This window comes from Podarcis cretensis, assembly GCF_951804945.1.
Source record: "Podarcis cretensis genome assembly, chromosome: 13".
Classification (NCBI taxonomy): domain Eukaryota; kingdom Metazoa; phylum Chordata; class Lepidosauria; order Squamata; family Lacertidae; genus Podarcis; species Podarcis cretensis.
The window spans coordinates 40,771,759-40,792,538 of record NC_137182.1 but is presented as its reverse complement, the minus strand read 5'-3'; the positions used below and the strand labels follow the sequence as shown (position 1 = coordinate 40,792,538).

General features: G+C 43.5%; 1 protein-coding gene across 2 annotated transcripts in view; it reads right to left on the bottom strand.

Annotated features, from left to right (window-relative positions):
* ITGAL (integrin subunit alpha L) overlaps positions 1–20,780 on the bottom strand; it is a 44,292-nt gene that overhangs the window by 22,925 nt on the left and 587 nt on the right. The window contains exons 2-8 of one of the 2 annotated variants that reach the window (XM_079951337.1): positions 7,108–7,225; positions 5,415–5,509; positions 4,765–4,829; positions 3,986–4,100; positions 2,218–2,348; positions 1,812–1,957; positions 422–566 (exon numbers count right to left, since the gene is read on the bottom strand). In XM_079951337.1, the coding sequence (XP_079807463.1) occupies positions 422–566; positions 1,812–1,957; positions 2,218–2,348; positions 3,986–4,100; positions 4,765–4,829; positions 5,415–5,509; positions 7,108–7,225 (815 nt within the window). Of the gene's footprint in view, positions 1–421; positions 567–1,811; positions 1,958–2,217; positions 2,349–3,985; positions 4,101–4,764; positions 4,830–5,029; positions 5,384–5,414; positions 5,510–7,107; positions 7,226–20,780 lie in introns of those variants that run through there. The other variant, XM_079951338.1, reaches the window with a different exon arrangement.

The window sequence follows — 20,780 nt, the reverse complement described above, 5'->3', positions numbered from 1 at the left end:
GCAAACCAAGGTAGGACTTGGCAGTGGGGAGTCTATACAGGTGTCCGCCCCGCCCCCACCCCACTTATGCGTGATCGACTCACGCGCGGCCGCATATACGTGCAGCGCTGGGAATTAAATAATTTAATTCAAATGCAGAAATGGTGGGAATGTGATAGAGAGTCCTTGGGACTGGTGAGAAGACCCTCCCCGGAGCCCGAACAGGATGTCAGTGAGGGCGGAGGAAGCCCCAAATAGACTGGAGGCACAGCAAGGTTCTGTTTGCGCTGCTCAGCCTCCCCACCGAACAGCTGATGTGTGGGGTAGCGCAGCCGCCACAGCCGCTTTCCTGCACCTCCTCCTGCCGGCTGTTTTCTGTTTGGGCCTTGGCAAACTTAAGCACTATCCTGCAAGGCTGAGACACAACTCCTAGGTACTTTACCCCAATGGCAAGGCGCAAGATGCCTTTTTTCTTGGCAGAGGCTATGACCCCATTGTCACTATCTGAGGCAACTCCATCGGTGATGATGATTATCACTTTGTTAGATCCTTTCCGCATGCCGCGCTCGGGAATGAAAACTTGATCCCTGCCATCAGTAAACAAGGGAATAGTTATTTTCTGGACCAAGGCAAATCCTTTGAAAACATGGATTCCCAAACTGTGGTCTGTAAAGTTCACCCAGGTGGTCCATGGCATGTCCACATTGAGTATTCATATTGATTTTTAACTGAGTTGTTGCTGCTTTTATTTATCTTATAAGGAACTTTTACTGATTTTCAACTAGGTATAAGAAAAACACAGAGTTTCCCCTGCTTCTCTCCAACTCCCTCCAGAACAGAAGATTAATTTCTCAAATTTTGCCACAAGCTTTCTTGTGGGTGCCAGTCATCAGAATATTCATTTGAATGTCTTATAAAGCTTCTTTTATTTCTCACACTGCACTGTATTGTACTACGATTTGAATCTTATGGAATCCGAATGCAGGAGAAGATGGGCATATTGGGTGACTTACATCCAGGCCTCTTTTTATAAAAGTCAAAAGTGGTCCCCACCCTCCAAACCCAAGACAGCGTTCTGAGAACACACTGTAAACACCAAGAACATAAAACAGGGATAAGCCCTGAGAATGCAAATAGAATTTAAAATATTTGTTTAGTTTAAAATTTCCCTTAATGATTAGCACTAATATAAGTCAGGACTCTCCTGAGTTTTGTTTTGGTTTTTTGCCGCTAGTGCAAATAAAGCTACCCTAGAGCTGAAGGACTTAATCCAGCAGCCAGCAGCCATCTTGTCTTATAATCCTCTGGCTGTCCTTGTAAGGAGGCCTGAAGGGGAAGAATACACTTAATCCTTGGTGAATTATATAAAGGACAGTATAAAATATAGTACACGGCATCTTCTGCTGGGCCTGTTCTGCATTCGCAAAAATGTTCCTTTACTTGCCTACTATAAAGTCTACCAGCCAAATATTCAATAGACATAGTCTGAAATCTAAGCTGGGTAAAAGCATGCCCTGCAGCAGGAATAAGGTTGATTCCTGTATGTATTTTATGTTTATGGATACAAATAACAATAAAATCTCAACCTGAAACAGCCTATAGTTAGTGGCGGCACTTCTCTGCTACTGCTATGCCTTATGATGGTACTCTAAAACCGATGGTATCTGCTCACTGTCATGATAAGAGTTGGGGGGCTATGCTCCAAGGCAGTTTTTAGTTTATGTATCTCTTGTCAAAGGACACATAATCCCATGATCCATTAGAGCCCACTCCCTCCTTCCAAAAGGGCCCCATTCCTGACTTTGCCACCCACTGAAAGCAACGCTACTCACACCACACATCTGATGGCCTTGAAGGTGTTCGTAATGCCTTTCATATGTGTCACTCCTTTCAAGAGTGCTCGAGGGTTGGGATTTCTTGTATAATCATTGAAATCAAACTCAATTTTGGGTGAGCTTGAAAACTGCACAGCAGCAAACTGGAAGGAGAGAGCAGAAAGAGTGCATCATTGTGGCAAAACAGTAATGCAAAACAAGCTAACCCTTTTTGCCCAGGATGAAGGACGAAGGTGTACTACTAAGGACCACAGACATCGACCTGGTTCACACGTAACACTAAACCATGGTTCGCTTAAGACATTGCTCGTTTAACAAACCACAAGTTAACTGTGAGTTGTCCCATGGTTGATCAAACAAAACTATGGCTCACTTCTTCTGATGTCCGACAAGTATATCTTACATGTACAGTGCTGTTGTGTAGTCCGCCCATCACATCAATCATAAATTCCGTAATGTTGCTGAAATCCTTATTTTTCATGCTTTCTGACCCGTCAAAGAGAAACACCAGGTCCACATTCCCTTTCAAGCACTCTGTGGGACGAATGGGGAGATTGGTTATAGTCTAGATGGAAATATGGGCAGGGAAGGAATGGTTTATTAAACTATGGGAACTGCCAACTTCGAGTAAAATTACCTGGATGCTTTGGGTTCAACCAGAGAAAAAGAAAATAAATTGATTTCAAGCAAGAATGGGCAATGTTTAAAGAACTACTGTTCCAAAGTTGGTTGGTTGCAATTTTATAATATATGAATTTGATTCTTCATAAACAGAATATTATAAATATATAAATAAAATGACCCAGTTAAGCCCTTCTCCACAGTGATCCATGTGACGGTCACCTCCAGGCTTGACTACTGTAATTCGCTCTACGCGGAGCTGCCCTTGAAGCTGTCCCAGAAACTCCAGTGGGTACAGAATGCTGCAGCGAGGCTCCTCACGGGGTCTCTGCCATGGGAGCATATTCACCCAGTGCTTTTCAAGCTACACTGGCACCCGGTGGAGTACAGGGTCAGATTTAAGGTGCTGCTTTTGACCTTTAAAGCCCTTCACGACCTAGGACCCTCATACCTATGGGACCACCTCTCCTGGTATGCCCCACGGACAGCCTCAAGGTCCATAAATAACAACACCCTAGTGGACTCAGGCCCTAAGGAAGTTAGATTGGCTTCAACCAGAAACAGGGCCTTTTCAACTCTGGCTCCGGCCTGGTGGAACGCTCTGCCTCATGAGACCAGGGCCCTGCAGGATCTGATTTCTTTCCGCAGGGCCTGTAAGACAGAGTTGTTCCGCCTGGCCTTTGGCTTGGAGCCAATTTGATTCCCTCCCTCCCTCTCTTTCTTTTTTCTTTTCCTTCTCCTGCAATGAGGCTACATTTTAATATTTTAATGTTCCATTATTTTAATGTTGTATTTTATTTTTGTTGTAATCATTCATCTTGTTTTTATTATTGTTTGTAAGCCGCTCTGAGCCCGGCCTTGGCTGGGGAGGGCGGGGTATAAATAAAAAATTATTATTATTATCTATATTAAATACATGAAGTAAGTTGGTTTTCCTTTTTCTCTCTCTTTATTGTTTATGCATTGATACTCTGGAATTATAGTATTTAAAATTTACTCATAACCTCATGGAATTTGTAAAGAGTGTAATTCTTTGTTTGTTTGTGTCCATTTCAATACTTGCATTTTCAATGTACTGGGCTATGCATATCTATATACAAACAAACAACCAAGCAAGCAAATAAACAAGAGGGAAGTTGCAAATAAGTGTTGGGACTCTGGCTTGCCTGGCAAGAGAGCTGGCAATTGGGTGAGGAGATTTCCTGTGTCCAAACAGGAATATTAAGAAACGAGAAACTGTTTCTTAACAGTCCATCAAGGAAAGGCTGGGAAGAGGTTGAGGTATTGTTTCACCTTTTAACCTAGCTCTTCTCTTTGCAAGTTGCATTCCTAAGAAACAGTGCTCACATTTTAGAAGTTGTTCTCTAAAGACGGAACCAATGGCTAAAGAACTAAAGACGAAACTATTTTATTTAAAAATAAAATAAGAGAAGCTTCTTCTGAGTTTCCAACCTTTGCTTAACCTGAGAATTTTCTGGGTGAAGGTTTCATAGGCTGCACCCTCCCCCACTGTGAGATCTGCTCAGGGTGAAGGGACATTTTCTCCTTACTTTGGTATCCGGTCTTTATGCTCTCTGGGTTGCGCAGTTTGGCATCAAACAAATAGCAGATCCCGCTCAGGTAAAGATTTTTGTCACAATGCTCTGCGAGTCCCGGCCCACATGCCTGCAGGGGAGGAAGTTTCAAGTAACAGGTGAAAAATAAATATAAAAAAGAGTAAACGATTAGATGGCATTAGATAGGGACAAGGAAAGTTCTGGAACAAGGGAAGTCAACAGCCGGATGAATGGAGAAGGGGGGTTCTGGAACTCTCCAGAAGTAACCGAATAGAGCAGAACTCTGTGGCCACCAAAGATAGATAGCGCCACCAAGAGTGAAGGGGTTTCCCAGGTGGAAGATTATGGACAGCAGAGCTGAAGTCTGAGCTGATTCCCAGAGAAATTCTCCTACACAGGCCTTAAGTGACACAAACAGGAGTTGCATAAAAGCACTTCCAATTGCAATTTGGAGTTTGCGCCTAAGGCACCAAAATGTCTCTGGGGGCAACCCTGGTCTCCTTTGGGAGGGTAGTAAATTTAATAAACAGTAAGGATTCTTGAGACTTTCATCATAAGAGTCAAATGAATCTTGGAAACACAGGCTGTATTCAACTAACATTTTTCCTCAGAGCAGGCTCACTACAATGAATTGTCATGACTAGCTTGGGTCGATTAATTTTAAAGGGCCGACTCTGAATAAAAGTGAGTTGAATACGACCCAAAGACTCTGTGTCCAGTTTATGTTGCTCAAATTCACCCCCCCCCTCCAAGCAATTCCAGCCCAGACTCACAATCATCTTCGACCCTCGAACGTCACTTGCCAGGGTCATGCCAAGGTGGGACACCCCAGAGCCCCCTGCAAAGAGACATCGAGGTCAGATGGATCTGTGCCAAATGAGACACACTCAATGTAGACCCTGCAGGCCTGTAGCCATTCCCCCTAATCCTAGATAGCTGCACAGGCCTAAAAGCCAGTCAGGCCCCACCACACCAAGGCAAAATGGCCACCATTTGAACAGGCCACCAGGGACAGTTTGGGAATCTCCCTAGAACCACCTCTGACATGGAGATTCTGGAGCGCTTCCTCAATTCTTGTGGCATAATTCTTGTCAAGTTGTGGAAGCTCACTGAGGACTATCTATTCAGGGTCTGCAACAATGGTGGGGAACCTCATGGTTGGGTGCCAAACGTAGCCCCCCAAGCTACTCTTTCTGGCCCTCATGAGGACTCTCCTCAGGCCACAACCGCTCCTCAGCCACACCTCCTACTGGCCCTGCTCCACATCCAACTTGAGCTTTTTTGCCTGGCTGGAATATGCCCTTCAACTCTGACCTGACCTCATGCTTGCCTGTATGGTGGATCGAGAGAGGAGGTAAAACGCACATTAATCACTCTGGAAAGTTGCCTAAATGAGCCTGCATCCTAGTGTCCCACAACTCACCGTCAAGTGGTACGTTTTCACATGTGTCGCTCTGCATGTTACACTGGTATACTTTGCCTGTGGAGTTCTGCTCACCGGGGGCTCCCACAATGATCCTGACAACAATTAATAGCACGTGTTATGTAAAGATTTAAGCTTTAAGCTGCAGTTCCCAAAGTATGCCTTTAACAGCATAATGACAGGCAGAAATCAGGCAGACAAACTGGGTTTGTGGCAATGAAACAATGCAGGGAAGCTGCACCATCTGAATTTCTGCCTGCCGCACAGCTCTTAGGGAGGTTCCTATCCATTAAAAAATGGACCAGCCCTTCCCTCCCCTCCCCTCCTCTTCCCTCTCACCCCCTGCTACAACTTTTCATTCTCACTTCTTGAAAACACTGTGCAAAAGATAAAACAGAGTTCAAAAAAAGGGGAACAAGTTGGGAGTGCCCCCCTCAAAAAAACCCCCAACGAAACCAAACAGGATGTGAACTTTCCACTCAGTCACAGAATATAAATCCAGAATAGTGAAAGTCAAAGTCACATGTATGGGATTCCTCTTTTCCCAGGCAAAAATGTTGTATAGTGTGCTTTGTGCCATGCTGTCAGTGGGGGTTTCTCACTTTGGGCAACTAAGGCACCACCCTAGATGAATCCTGTGCCCCCTTGGTCCTCCACAATGCTTCCATGTTCAGTTGCAGAGAGTGGAGGCTTCACTCTCCAGCTTTCCCCCATCAATATTCTCAAATCAGCCAATCCGCTCTTTTAAATTCCTAGCCAAAAGGAAACTATCACTATAGCCGGGGTCCCACCTACTGTCTCCGTGGAAGAAACAGAACAAATGCATCAGTAAACTATGTGATATTCTACCATTTTGCTAGGACATCTGGTCCCCAAGAACTTGAAAATTTTGCCTCCCCACCCTATTTTCCCAGTTTAGGTAGTTGTGACACTTGAATATACATAGGGAAGCAGTTCAAATTGACAGAGGAGACAGGGCAACAGCAACCCATAGCCAATCACAATGCTTTAAAATTCCTTCCCTTCAATAAAAAAGGATTCACACGAGGGTGTCCTAAAGTATGGAATGCCTTTCGCTAAGAGACCAGCTTAGGCCATACCTGAAACTGCCAATTGTGTGGACATAGACTGCGTCACTATATAATTTAGTTAGCAGGGGACACCAGACTTGGTTGCATCTGGGTGGTATGAGGAGTTTCTTGCTACTGTTTTGTACTTATTGCAGATAGACAATTAAGTTTTTGTTCCGTCTTCCTGACTGATTCCTCCCTTTAAGCAAGTGTTCAACAACCTTAGGTCCCCAGATGTTTGTTACGACTACAACTCCCATAATCCCCAGCCAGCTTAGTCAATGGTCAGGGATGGTGGGAGTTGTAGTCCAACAACATACAGGGGCCACAGGGTTGAATAATGCTTCTGCAAGGCATTCACAGCACCAACTTTCTTTTGCCTTTCACAACAGCTTGATATTTGGACATTTAGTAGATGGAGCTTCCTGATGTTGGGATTTTTGTCTGGCAGGTGTTTAAAGCATTTAAAAAAACTATAGGGAGGGGGGACGGGACGCCAACTGTAACCACTCATTTCCCACAGTTAGGAGAAACCCAACACAAATATCATTTCCCACAGTTAGGAGAAACCCAATACAAAAGTCTTTCACACACATCCCCTGGCATGTGGACTGGAGGATTACCTAGCATCAGGGCCTTCTCCAAACTGCAGGACCTGATATCCAAACTGCTTGCTGACATTGGAGGAGAACAGGGCTACTGGAGAGGTGTCAATATTGTCTCCCAGCGATGGTGATGGACCTGTGGAAAGAGGAGGTGCCATGTTTATTCAGAGTGGATGGAGTAAGAAGAAGCAGACCAGAAGTCATCTTCTTGTCATTTCCTACTGCACCTAAGTTTGCCAGCTAGCCAGGGGGGAAAGAGGCCTAGATTGTTCCTGTGCCATAGATAGCAGTTTGATTTAATAAATCAGAAGGCAAAGTATTTCATGGCATGGACATACCTAGTAATATCAGCAGGTCATGCTCCTGTTGAATGTACAAGAGCAGAGCAGAGTTGGTCAACTGGCAACCCTAAACCACAGTTCAATTTCCTCCACAGGTCTGTGGGAAGAAGAGGTTGCACAATTGAAGTGGGTTTGGTGCAACAAACCCCTGTTTATTATTATTTTTGAGGTAAGGGAAGCAACAATAAAGTGCACTGGGAGGTGTGGAATGACCGTGATGTCATACAACCTGTAGAAACAAATCTGAATGCTCAATAAACAGCAATTCTCCATGCAAATTTTGTGCAAACAAATCAAGACAAATGCTTAAAAAACAAACAAACAGGTTATCTGGAAGATGAAGTCAATTCTAAGCTTGACAACTGAATGAATCCATCAGACAGCAGCTGAATACACTGCAAGACAAAGCTAGGCCCCTTCTGCACTATACGGTACATTTAAAACAGTATCATACCACTTTAAAGAGTTAGGGCTACCCCCAAAGAACCCTGGGAACTGTGCTCTGTTAAGGGTACTGAGGAGATCCCTGTTCCCCTCACAGAATTCCCTTGGGAGAGAGATTGATGGTTAAACCACTCTGAGTCTTACAGTTCTGCGATGGGAGAATAGAACCTCTCAGAACCCTTAACAAACTACAGTTCCCAGGATTCTTAGGGGGGCACCATGACTATTTAAAGCGGTATGATACTGCTTTAACTGCATAGTGCAGATGGGGCCCTAGATACAACAGGGCAGCCGCAAGGACTTGGGTACATTTAATTCCTTTCCATTCCCATTCGTTTCCCATTTCTGCTCCATTCACAAACTGAGCGGGAAGCGGTGGCCTGTTTTTATCTGAAATGGAATGTGTCTGAGAAAGGTGGAAGCTCAACGGTGGAGCATTTGCTTTGCATGTACAGGGTCCCAGGCATCATCAGATAAGGCTGAGAGAGACTCCCTACCTGAAACCTTGGGAAACTGCTGCCAGTCAGTATAATGCAGTGGTACCTCTGGTTAAGAACTTAATTTGTTCTGGAGGTCCGTTCTTAACCTGAAACTGTTCTTAACCTGAAGTACCACTTTAGCTAATGGGGCCTCCCGCCGCAGCTCAATTTCTGTTCTCATCCTGAAGTAAAGTTCTTAACCCGAGGTACTATTTCTGGGTTAGCAGAGTCTGTAAGCTGAAGCGTCTGTAACCCAAGATACCACTATACTGAGAAGGTGGACCAATGGTCTCTGGCTGTGTATACAGCAGCACTGGGGGGGGGGGCAGCAAATCCTGCCCTCCTCTCCACACTGCTTTTTTTGTTTAAAAAAGAAAGAAAGATACACCCCACTTGGGTTGTGTCTTCATTTTAAAAACACAGCTCCCTTGTTACATTCATTTTGATTATAAAACCAAACAGGACTTCAAATGAATGAATTCATTTACTTCTCAACCAGGCCATTCATTTCTCACTCCTTTCTTTTGAGATGAAAAGCTGAAACAGCCTGTACCAGGTCGCAGAAAGGTTACGGGTGTTGGAGTTGGTATATGCAAATATATCTGGTTAGCCTTTATCTTTTCTGTCGAAAGTTAGGCAAAACCGAACCTTTTGGAAATGCAATAGAATGTGTGAAAATGTCACACTATTTGGATGGAAAACACAGAAGTTACAAGCAGGAGAAGAGCTGTCCTCTCACTGAAAGCAATGAGGAGGAGGGTGTTTTAAAATTGCCTTTGTGGCAAGGGATCTTTCTAATCCACCTGGAAGCTGGCATGTGATGTCTGGTGTCTTGAAGTAGCTGTAGACTACCCAAAATGTTGCACCGTTTGCATGGAAATGGCCGAAGTCACAGGGCACAGAAATAATTTTTGTTGCTGGGGCTTCCCCGCAAACGTGAAGGGCTCCTATGTGGAAATTTCCCCTACATCTAAGTCACCTTGTCAATCTGAAGGAGGGGGTAGCCCCAGCAAAGGAATGAGAACATACCGCGTTTATGCTCTCATGAAGAAACCAAGATTCCCAACCACAACTTTGGGTGCATCATAAAACCGCAATATGAATTGAAACTAGAGATTGGTGTGAGGCATCTAATCATAAGCCTGCATTTTTATCAAAGCTTATATTTTTTGATCAGGGCCTGTATCTTAAAATGAGCTTAAAGATTTTCAAATGTTTTATGCCAGGCAGAAGACCAGCTGCCTAAGAACCTTGGCAAAATGTTTTTCTCCTAGACAAGGGGGCCCCCTGATTTATAGCAGAAAACAATTCTCAAAGTCGTAAAAAGGGAATTACAGGCTGAGAGCCAAGGTTACACTGACCCTACAAATTAAGGGTTGATAAATAGTAAAATGAGCCATATCTTCTTCCTAAGGTTAAAAAGGCCAAGAGCAAATTGAAAAGCAACTGGTCTGGCTGGCAGAAAGAGAGCATTTTTGGGAAGTCTTTTCTAAAGCTGTTTCTTTCTTAAACTAAGATCCTTTTAAGATTTCTTTTCCTTTTAAAAGGTTATTTATGTATTAAATATATTAGCTTAAATATAATTATGCAAAGGATTTAAGAAATGCTAGATTCTTATTTCATATAGTTGTAAGAGTTGTAACTATCCTGAAATTAAGTCAGCCACCAGCCCAGCCTCCTGCCAGACAGGAGACGCCATCGAACACTCCTGATATATGGTTGTCAGGCCTTTTGTTTAGAAACCTTCAAATGAAGGAGATCTCTCAATGTTGATGTGAACTCAAAATCCTTGACATATGTTTAAGATAAAAATTCAAGATTAACCATCTGTTTTGGAAGGCAATAGGGCAAGGAGGGCAAGAGGTGAGCTGGTAATTAAGATTCCTTGTTGAGACACATGTAAGATATATTACTACTTATTTGTCATTTATAGATAGAAGAATATATAGCTTTTTGATTCCCATAAAAGGACAGAAGGAAATGGGTGTATCTTTTGTGATTGGTTCTAGCAAACAGCCAATAGGAATTTCAACCAGGCTGATTGGACAGAGGCAGCCACAGGAGGAGCAAGGGGGCTGGATTAAGGGAATATAAGTGCTGGCCAGAATGGCAGGAGGCCAGGCCAGAGCTTGGTAACCATATACCACTGTGCCTCATATTTATTTGTCTGACAAATAAATTATTATTTTAATTTCTCTATTGCTGCGTTGAATATTTCATTCCAGCTAAGTGTTAACCACAAGCAGGGTGCTACAGGTGCTTGCCCTTTAGTGGGTGCTGGTTCAATTCAAATGTGCCAAAATGTTACAGTGCAGGCAGCAGCTAATTGTAGTACATACTGGAGATCATGCAAAGGTTGGCTGCATGCGACAAAGGAACTTGAGCCGGCCTTACCATGAGACACAGTAAGGCAACTGCCTCAGGCAGCAGCAGTAGGAGCAGCAGCCCTCCAGCCGTTCGCCCTGAGGACCCTAGCTGATCCCTTCCACTGGAGGACAGAGCTGTGTGTGCCCCCTACACTAGAATTCTGCCCTTAGGTGCAGTGGGGGAAGCTAACGTCACCAGTGTTGAAGCAAGATTAAACTCTCTGTCCAGTGGGTTTCTGTACATGGATTGGGGATGGAGACAGTGGCGTAGTGTGGGGGGTGCAGGGGGGGCTGGCTGCACCGGGCGCAACATCTGGGGGTTAGGGGGCGCAAATCCACGGGTTAGGGGGCGCAAATCCACGGGTTAGGGGGCGCAAATTACTTGCCTTGCCCCGGGTGCTGACAACCCACGCTACGCCACTGGATGGAGAACATGCAGGTGGAACACACCATCTTATCCTCTGCCTCAGGCAGCAAAATATCTTGGACCAGCCCTAAGAAGGGGGGGAAATTATCTGGGCTTTGAAACAGCAGCTGATCCTTGATGCAAACTAATGTGGAAATGTAGAGAAGTGAACTTAAATGAGAGACAAGGAGACGACACAATTGACACTTTCGCCCATGACCTTCTTCCAACAAGGGAACCAGACTGCACCCTTGGGAATTCTCCCCACTTGGAGCATTGGGGCCTCATTAAAAAAAACAAAAAACTGTTTGGCTACAATGTATTTCCAGTATAATCCAATAGAGAAGTGGGCAGGGGTAACATCATTGTGGAGGATAGGCTTCTGTGAAGTAAATGAATCGTGCAGACAAGAGACCCTTTTAGATGTGCATCTGTGTGCACATGGTTTCTCCTGGGTGAACAGCCCAGCACATGTTTTGCATCATAGGCACTGGATCCTAGAGGCCAAAGCACTTTTGGGGTGGGGGGTCATTTTTGAGGAGTCTGGGCCCACGCAATGTTTGAGGACGTTCAGCTCTGCCCCCTGGCTCCTCCCAACATTGGTCACGCAACACCAGGACCCCCTTAATCATGCTAAGAAGCTGATGCCTCTGTTTTGCATACAGAGAATTCAAGGTCCAGACTCTATCTTCTCCAACTAAAAGGATCTTGGGTAGCAGAACTAGGAAAGCCCTCTGGCCGAAGCAATGGGGAGCTGCTTGTACTGGGCTAGATGGATCAACAGGTCAGCTTCCTATATCCCAAAGTCACCACACTTCTTTGAAGAGCTCAGTCCAAAGCCTTGGTCCCACTGCAAAGAAGGCCCTGCTCTGTAGCTTCCAAGCCTTCTGTTTGAAGGTCTTAAGAGGCGGTGTGCAGGAAGAAGCGCTCTCTGATCTTATCTCTCCATCTTTCGCACGGAAATTAATAGGAACTCACACTTCTTAAAAAAGTCATAGCTATTTCACACTCTTTCTAATTATAAGTGAACAGCATTATGTGAGTCCTACAAAGGTTTCACACTCAAATATCCTTACCGTGTAGGGGGATTTATATTTTTGAAACCCCTCTCAGATAGGCCTCTCTTTTTCTGTTTACTTATCAATACATTTCCCTTCATCCCAAAGTAATTGTGCAGAGGATTACAGCCTCAGAACTCTTTAAATCACACAACAGTCCAAATTTGGGGGTGGTTTTTTCACATGCTAACAAAAAAACCTGCTGCTTTCTTTGTTTACCAGCTGACTGGAATCAGGAGATATATAATGAAAGAGGAAGGATTGCCTTCTGTGTTGAAATATTTGCAGATAAACAAAAGTGCAAAGGCTGCAGCCTGCCAGGAATGAGGGCTTTAACATCAGGATGGATCAGATTTCAGTATTTCCCCTTCCCACAGGGTTGTCAACTTTTAAATACTGGCCCTGCTCCTGTGTGGCCTAATTTAGCAATCTGTGGTTTACCCGAGATGGAGATGATCTGACAGGAAAATCTTCCTGTGCTACTGTTTTGGCATATGTTTCAGCCGCTCTGAGCCCGGCCTTGGCTGGGGAGGGCGGGGTATAAATAAAAAAAATATTATTATTATTATTATTATTATTATTATTATTATTATTATTATTATTATATCTGGCTGCAGTAGTGGCCCCCAGGTTTTGGAATGAGCAGAGCCAGTGAGAAAGTTGGCATCAAATGTTCTTCAAACAAGAAGAACCAATAGAGTAACTTCCAAAAACACTAGAAGATATTTTTAAAAATGGTGAAATAGCAGATCTTAAAATTAACAAAGATAAAACCAAACTCCTGGTAAAAAATATGATTGATGAGAGTAAAAATAAATTACAAAATATATCAGGTCTAAAGATCGAAAAGAAGGTTAAGTATTTAGGTATATGGTTAACAGCAAAGAATATGAATCTATACAAATATAACTATTTGAAAACCTGGGGGGATATTAAAAGAAATTTGCAAATATGGGGTAGAATTAATCTTTCATTGCTGGGCAGAGTGTCAGCCACAAAGATGAATGTATTACCAATAATGTTTTCCCCCCCCCCCATCAATACCAGTGATCAGCAAGTCAGATTGCTTCAACAAATAGCAAAAAATATATTTATAAATATATCTGGCAAGGGGGAAAAAACCAATAATAAAATATAAAATACCGATAGACACAAATGATAGAGGAGGTTTCTCCCTGAGGATATGAGATTATATTATGAAGCATCTTGTCTGTGCTGTTTGAAGGAATGGTTGCTATTGAAGAATCCACATATTTTACATTTGGAAGGTGACAATAATATTTTTGGTTGGCACGCTTATCATCTGTGGTATGAAAAGGTGAAACCATATAATTAGGGGGAAAATGTATAGAATATGGGACAAATATTTAAAAAAATGGAACCTAAAACACCACTTTGGCTTTCACTTTTGGAAGCAATAACGGTGAAAAAGAAAACTATAATGGGAAGTTGGGCGACTTATAGAAATTTATTAAGAGAGGAGGGTGGAGAATTTAAATTAAAAGTTTAAGGATTTACCAGGAATGGTAACAACATGGTTACAATATCATCAACAACAGCTCTCCAGGATTTCAGGAGATGCCGGGAACTGAACATGCAAAAGATGCTTTGCCACTCAGCTCTGACCCTTTCCCAAATATAGCTGCTCGGAGTGCTCCTGGTCAGGATTCCAGCTGCTCCATTTCCCCCCGCCACCCTATTTTATGTCCCACCATCATAGTCAGGCAGCATTCCAGTAAGGGGTTGGGTTTTTGGAAGACGCCTGTGTGTGAATTTGTTTTATGTGTGTAGATCAGTGCACACTGACCACCGCACAGTCTTCGCAGTAGGGCTCTGTTCTGATGGCATGAAGTAGTCACAACAAACCAGTAGATTCCTCTCTGCTGCAGCCTTCATCCGCCTTCACAGCTGTTGTAACATCCCACTTGTTATCATCTGCCTGTTCTGCCATTGAAGACTTCTTGGATCATTCTTTGTCTGGCTCCTTCCCTTTGACCTTACCGCCTTGGGTGACCCTGCTAGGAGTACGAGATTCCCAATGGCTTCGCTCACAAGGGTCATCGGAACATGCAAGCCCACTCACCGCAACAAGGTGATGATCCAGCAAGTAGAACAGCAATAAAACACATAAAAGCCAATGAAAGTGAACAAAGCAAAAATAAAAATAAAAAAAAAATCCAGGGGATTCAAACATAAAACAAGGTCCAATATTATGGGCTAGAGAAAGTCTGGCGAAACGATCAAGCTTATCACAAGAGAACTGATGTAATGGACGGTTGCTGCTTCAGGTATGGCAGATGGAAGGGCATTGCACAGAACAGGGGAAACAACAGAAAATGCCCATTTTCAGGTCACTACTCAGGGATCATATTCTTCAGGGTGCTGTGCCATGGGTAGAATTTGCCCAGACAATCTAAGCTAGTGATGGCCAAACTTGGCCCTCCAGCTGTTTTGGGACTACAACTCCCATCATCCCTAGCTAACAGGACCAGTGGTCAGGGGTGATGGGAACTGAAGTCCCAAAACAGCTGGAGGGCCAAGTTTGGCCATCACTGATCTAGGTCACCTACTCCTGAGTTGTTCAGGGCTGATCAGCAGTCAGTGCAGTTTCCACAGCACAGGGATGATATGCTCCACTCTGCAATCTGGCCTGCTGCGTTGATTCTGCCCCAGCTGCAGGTGTGCAAGCCTTGTGCTGTTGCACATCTGCAAACCTTGGACTTTCCCTGAGTCAGCCAATCGCTCCTTCTTATGTGTGGGCGCTGCCAAGCTGGCTTCCAAGGCAATCGGTGCCTGAGTGCACATCTTATTTCAAAACAGAAACTTCCCTTCCAAGAAGCCCCAGCTAAGGGCTGCCATTCGTTGTAATGCAAATCCTGAGATTACTTAATAATAAGATTCAAGTGCCCAGAAAACTGTGTGGACTAGGTGGCTGTTATGCTTTTAATGGTCGCAGACTGCAAAATCAACAGCAACAGGAAGTGATGCTTTTCACAGTCCTTGTCTGCTAATCTCTGCAGATCATTATTTTGGGCCAGGAAACAAACACAAAACATGCAACTTTTTAACCACCCTAATGATCTTTTAATTATCTATCATCACAGTGTTTTCTTTCTAACAGGAGTCTTGCTAGATGTCATTTCCATTCCAAGAAAATATGTAATTTCCATTCCAATAAAAATGACTGTACTCTGCCTGGCAAGGCGCACTCACAAACGCGGGAGTGCCCCCCTCCCAGCAGTTGTGCTGTGGGGTGACGCAAAACATCTTGTCATTTCAGGTTATTTTAGACCTTGGATTCTATGGTCTTATGGAGGAGCCCCTCTTTAGATGGTAAAGTTGCATTCCCCCCCCCCCCTTACATAGAAATGTGGTCAGCCAGTGTAGGAGTGCACATATCCAGAGTGTGGGGGGGTCAGGTGGGATTACTATGAGGAATTATAAAATATGCATCAAGCCAGTGTCCGCTATGAAAGCATGGTGCTGACTGGGTTCGATTCATTGACAATAATTTCTGATCAAATCCCACAAGCCTCTGCATTTCTGGCCATTTTCTCTACTGTTCATTTTCTACGCCTGACAGGCACGTATCAGCATTCTAAATACACAGGCCAGTTGCTTCATTAGGCATCCTGAGCCATAAAAGATAGCAGGTAGCTTCTTTGATGTAGTTTGTTAATCTTTACATAGATCTTAAGGGCCAGGAAGAGTGTTCACAAAGAGATGGTAAATACTACCCAGCCTTCCTTTCTTTATTGCTGTTTATGACCTCTGGGTTTGCTGAATGCATTCTTCCTTTTTAGTTCTGTTTTATTTACCCCAGAAGTATGCATGCTTAAATTAGTTTTGTAGTGTAACTTTGTCCCCACGTGGGGTTTTTTGAAATGCTCAGAAGAAATCTGATTGGTTCTTACGAACGCTGGGTAAAAAGTTCTTTTGTGAATAAAACGACCTGGGCCGGAGGGTGGACAGGAATTATTATTATACGCACTCCTCCCAGAGTCTTGCTGGTCTTGTGTGTGTGTATTTTATCAGAGTCCAAGCCTTCCTTTGCTTTGGGAACGCCACAGCCAGCAAATGTCAGCAGGTGTTCTGTGCATTCAGCTGAGTGGAAGCCCCCTGGACATCTGCCCCAAAGTCCTGCCCTGATGATGCCACTGCCACCCAGGAAGAGAGCCAGCAGCCTTTCTGCCTTGGCAACAGATGTCACTCACCTATCAGGCTGCATACAAACCGTGCATTTTTAAACCACTCCTCCCTGCTGCCGCCACCAGAGAATCCTGGAAACTGCAGTTTGTTAAGGGTCCTGGGAAGTGTAGGGCTGCAAGAGGCAAATGATGGTCCCCAGGATTTTTAGGGGGGGGGGGAGTCATGTGCTGTTAATATATGGTGTTCATGCAGCCTCAGAGAGAAATCTACACACACACATCATTCTGGTAAGAAGGCTAGTTGCAACATTTCCTCATTCTGACCCCTTCTTTCTCCCCAGCCACAGATGAAGGGCGTACCCCTGCGTTCTCACACCCTGAGGGTTGCCAGCTTCTCAAGTGGTCGCTGTAGCTGCCTCTGCCTTTAATGATGACACCCTGATGTACAAACAGCCACAAAATGGTTCTCAAAGGGTGTGGCGGGCCACACGGTGTGGAAGGAGAGGATGGCAAGTGTGGCAAGAAGATTCAATAAACATTTAAAGATTTCAGTATAGTATAGTATAGTATAGTATAGTATAGTATAGTATAGTATAGTACAGTATAGTATAGTACAGTATAGCATAGCTTGTGTGTATACACACAACAACAACAACAACAACAACAACAACAACAGCATCCATGCCTCCCTTCAAGAGCACTGGCTATTCTTCTAAACTTCTCCACAACATATTGTTATGAACAGGGTTTTTCAACTTTGCCCAATATGAAAGGTCAGAAAAGTGAAGCTTCTTTGAGTTGATGAGATGAAAGTTTGCTTGTCTCAAATTAGACCGAATATAAATGAAATTTCCCGGCAAAAGCAAGCTCACACCTCTCATTCAGTTTGTATACACGCTTAAGGTACATAAGGCTTCTGTAAAATTAAATTTAGGGGAAGATTCATGTTCTTACGTAGCTGCTCTGTTTTATACTCTGTGGATGTACCATGATCATATTATAAAGTAGTTGTGTCATGCGCTGTCAGGAGTTGTTTTCCATTGTATTTCTTATCAATGAAAACTTTGGTGCAGCACGAGCACATTAGCCCAGAGAAACTTTTCTGAGAACCACTACACTAACTGAAAATGTTTTATCTCCATAATTCAAACTTTTGACTGCCAGTTCCTCCATATATTAAGGCTGGTGGGACCTTCTGTGTGGCAAGCAAGCACTCTGCTTGCGGCTCTTTTGCACAATAAGCTGTTAGAAGCACAGGAGGGGGGGGGGTGCACACACGTGACTTGAGTCAGCTAGAAGCCATTCTTCTTAACCAGGGAGATTCTGGGTGAGAGGATGGAATGGAAGGATCTATCAGTTTTGTTCCTCTGAGCTTTCTCATTTTTCTAGTCAGAAATTCAGTTCTCCACATTTTGCAGCAATCTACTTTTTAAAAAATTCCTATGAAAATTCACCTGCATTTTAATACGGCTTTCTTCTCAGAATCAGTGGTTTTTTGTTTGTTTTTTGCAGTTTTGACTAATGTACTCATTTATGGACGTGATTCCCCACAATATTATGCATTTTTGCATGTTATTTTCACAAACGTCTTAATTTGTACGCACACTTTTTCCTAATATATGCATTTTTGCTTGGAGAAGCGCATCGCAAGATCCAGAGAGGTGTGCACTGTGAAGGATAGATGCATTTCAGTTCTCCTACTGTTCTGGAATGTGAGAATCTGATAGGTTCGGTTTTAAACGTGAACTGAATCGAATTTCTCCACCCTTGCTGGGAGATGGTGAAGCAGTGACTTGTCAGTTTAAATTTATAGTATGATGAATTTACAAACAAAATTTGAGCTATGAGCAACAGAAGCAATTAGATTATAATATCATTATGATTTAATAGAAGACAGGGTGCAGCAGAAGCAGAAGGGGAGAAACAACATGGAAAATGGGGTGCAAAAATAAAATAAAAGACAAAATTGTGTTTTGACTGTACATGTTAAGAATGTTGAAACTTAATAAAATGTACCGGTAATTGAAAAAAAGAAGAAGGCAGGAGCAGATTAATCTTTCTCTCTCTCTCTGCCTCTCCAAAACACTGATGACAAGTTTTGCAGGCAACATTCCTGTGCTCTGGGCTTTTGCTAACACAACAGCAGCACCTGTAAAGTATCTGGTAGCTCTTAAGTTGCTGACAGTGGCAGATCACACCAAGATACCGGCAGAATGACTTGATGTGCGTTCAGCCGACTTCCTCCCTGTGGCAGCAGCCCAGGCTTTTAAGACCCACACTAGTGAGAAGTGGGGTTAGCCTGAAAGTAGGCTTGTGGCTTTGCTACCGCCGCCAACAACACTACTGTGAACGTGGTTCTCACATTCTTGCTGAAGAAGCAGAAGCGGAGTAGGGACAGCTGAAAAATGACTGTAGGCCAGGGGCAGGGCATCTGCTTGGCATGCAGATGTTGCCAGGTTCGATTCCTGGCATCTCCCGGTAGGACTGAGAGAAGCCTCTGCCTAGAACCCTGGAGAGTTTTCTATACAGTGATACCTTGGTTATCAAATGCCTTGGTACTCAAACAACTTGCAACCCAAACACTGCAAACCTGGAAGTGTTCCAGTTTCCAAACATTTTTCGGAAGCTGAATGTGCTCCATTTTGAGTGCCACACTTCTGATTTGAGTGCCACAATTCCATTTTGAGTGTTACGCTGATGTCTGTCTGCTTTTGCTATTTATTTTCTGTTTTTGTGGCTCTTTTTTTTTGTTTTTGTGACTGTGTGGAACTCAGTTCAGCTACTGACTGATTGATTGATTGTGTGACTGCAGTACATTGTTTATTGCTGTAGGCCGGCTCCCTCAGCCAATAAAGCGAGATGAGCACTGCAACCCCAGAGTCGGCCACGACTAGACCTAATGGTCAGAGGTCCCTTACCTTTACCTTTAAGATGATGCTATGTTTTACATTTTGTCTTTTAACTGCCCAGAGTTTATAAAGAAAAGCAGCACACAATTTTTTCAACGTCCATGAGATGAGAGCATCTAGATGGCCGGGTGAGTGAATTGACCGGAGCTTCATTGCACAGCTGGGATCTGAACTTGCATTTCTCATTGAAACGCTCTTCGGGCCAAACTGCATGTGATGTTAAACATGCGTTTTGGCATTGTGTAGATCTTTTTAAAAATGAAACAAAAAGTTGCAAATGTAACAGAAAGAAAAAAGTAAGAACGTTGGCTCACAATAATAAGAATAATCCATCAAATCTAATTTAAGCATACGTATTAATATAAGCCATCCATTTGTCCAAAAATATATATCCAAATAAGACCAATGATAACAAAATTCTGTATATGTTCAAATGTAGAAAGAACAGTAAAGGTATTCAGACCACTGAATAATGGACACAGAGCATCCTTCCGATATTCACTCCATACATTTAAAGCCTGCTTGTAGCACTGTAACAGTCATGGCTTCCTCCAAAGAATCCTGGGAACTGTAGTTTGTTAAGAGTGCTCAAAGTTGTTAAGAGACCCTTCACTGAGATACAATTCCCAGCTGTCCCCCCGGCCCTTGCCAGAAATTGACAGCTCTGCTACAGATCAGGGTAAGGTGGGAACACGCGGTAACCCCATCTGGGGGTTCTCCACACCTCTGAAGATAAGTGGAAGCAAACCTCAGGGAACAAGTAACTCCAGAAAAAAAACCAGCCTCTCCAAATGCATACCGTCAAGAAATAGCTACCACTGAAAGCAGGAAGTCTCAATGGACATTCTGGCAAATCTGTAACTTGCACAATTATTAAAGTTGGCTGCTAATTCGGTTAGCAGAAGGAGGAACTAGGAAATCAAGACTATTAGGCCATCTAGCTTAGTATTTTTTTATTTTTTTAATACTTTTATTTTGCTTTAAATAAGTACATATAAATATAGACAACCAAAATTACAAAGGAAAATTCTTTAATAATAATGAAAACAACTAAAAAAAACTACAAAAAATATCGAAGTACATGACACAGAACATATAGCTTAGTATTGTCCATACCTCAGGGGCAGGGAGCCTGAAGCTCTCCTGAGGCCCTTGGTCTAAATTTCCATCATCCACCTTCATTATTGACAATGGCACCTGGGCCAAGGGGCACTGCAGTCCTTGCAGACTACAAATTAACTCCGTGTAGCTTAACATGGATTAGCAGCAGAGCTCCAGAATTTCAGACAGGTGTTTCCCCAAGTCCTTCTCAAAGATGCCAGAGATTGGACCTGGAAGCAAAGTGTGAGCTCTGCCCCTGAGCAAGCCTGACGAAGCACTAGATCACCTGTCTACTTTAAAACTTTTGTGCCTCCTTTTTATTTCTTCTCTTACATTCACATCCTGCCTTTCTTCTGTCAAGGAACCCAGAGCATTGCCCATGGGGTTCCTAGGCGGTCTCCCATCCAGGCACTGACCAGAGCTAAACCTGCTTAGCTTT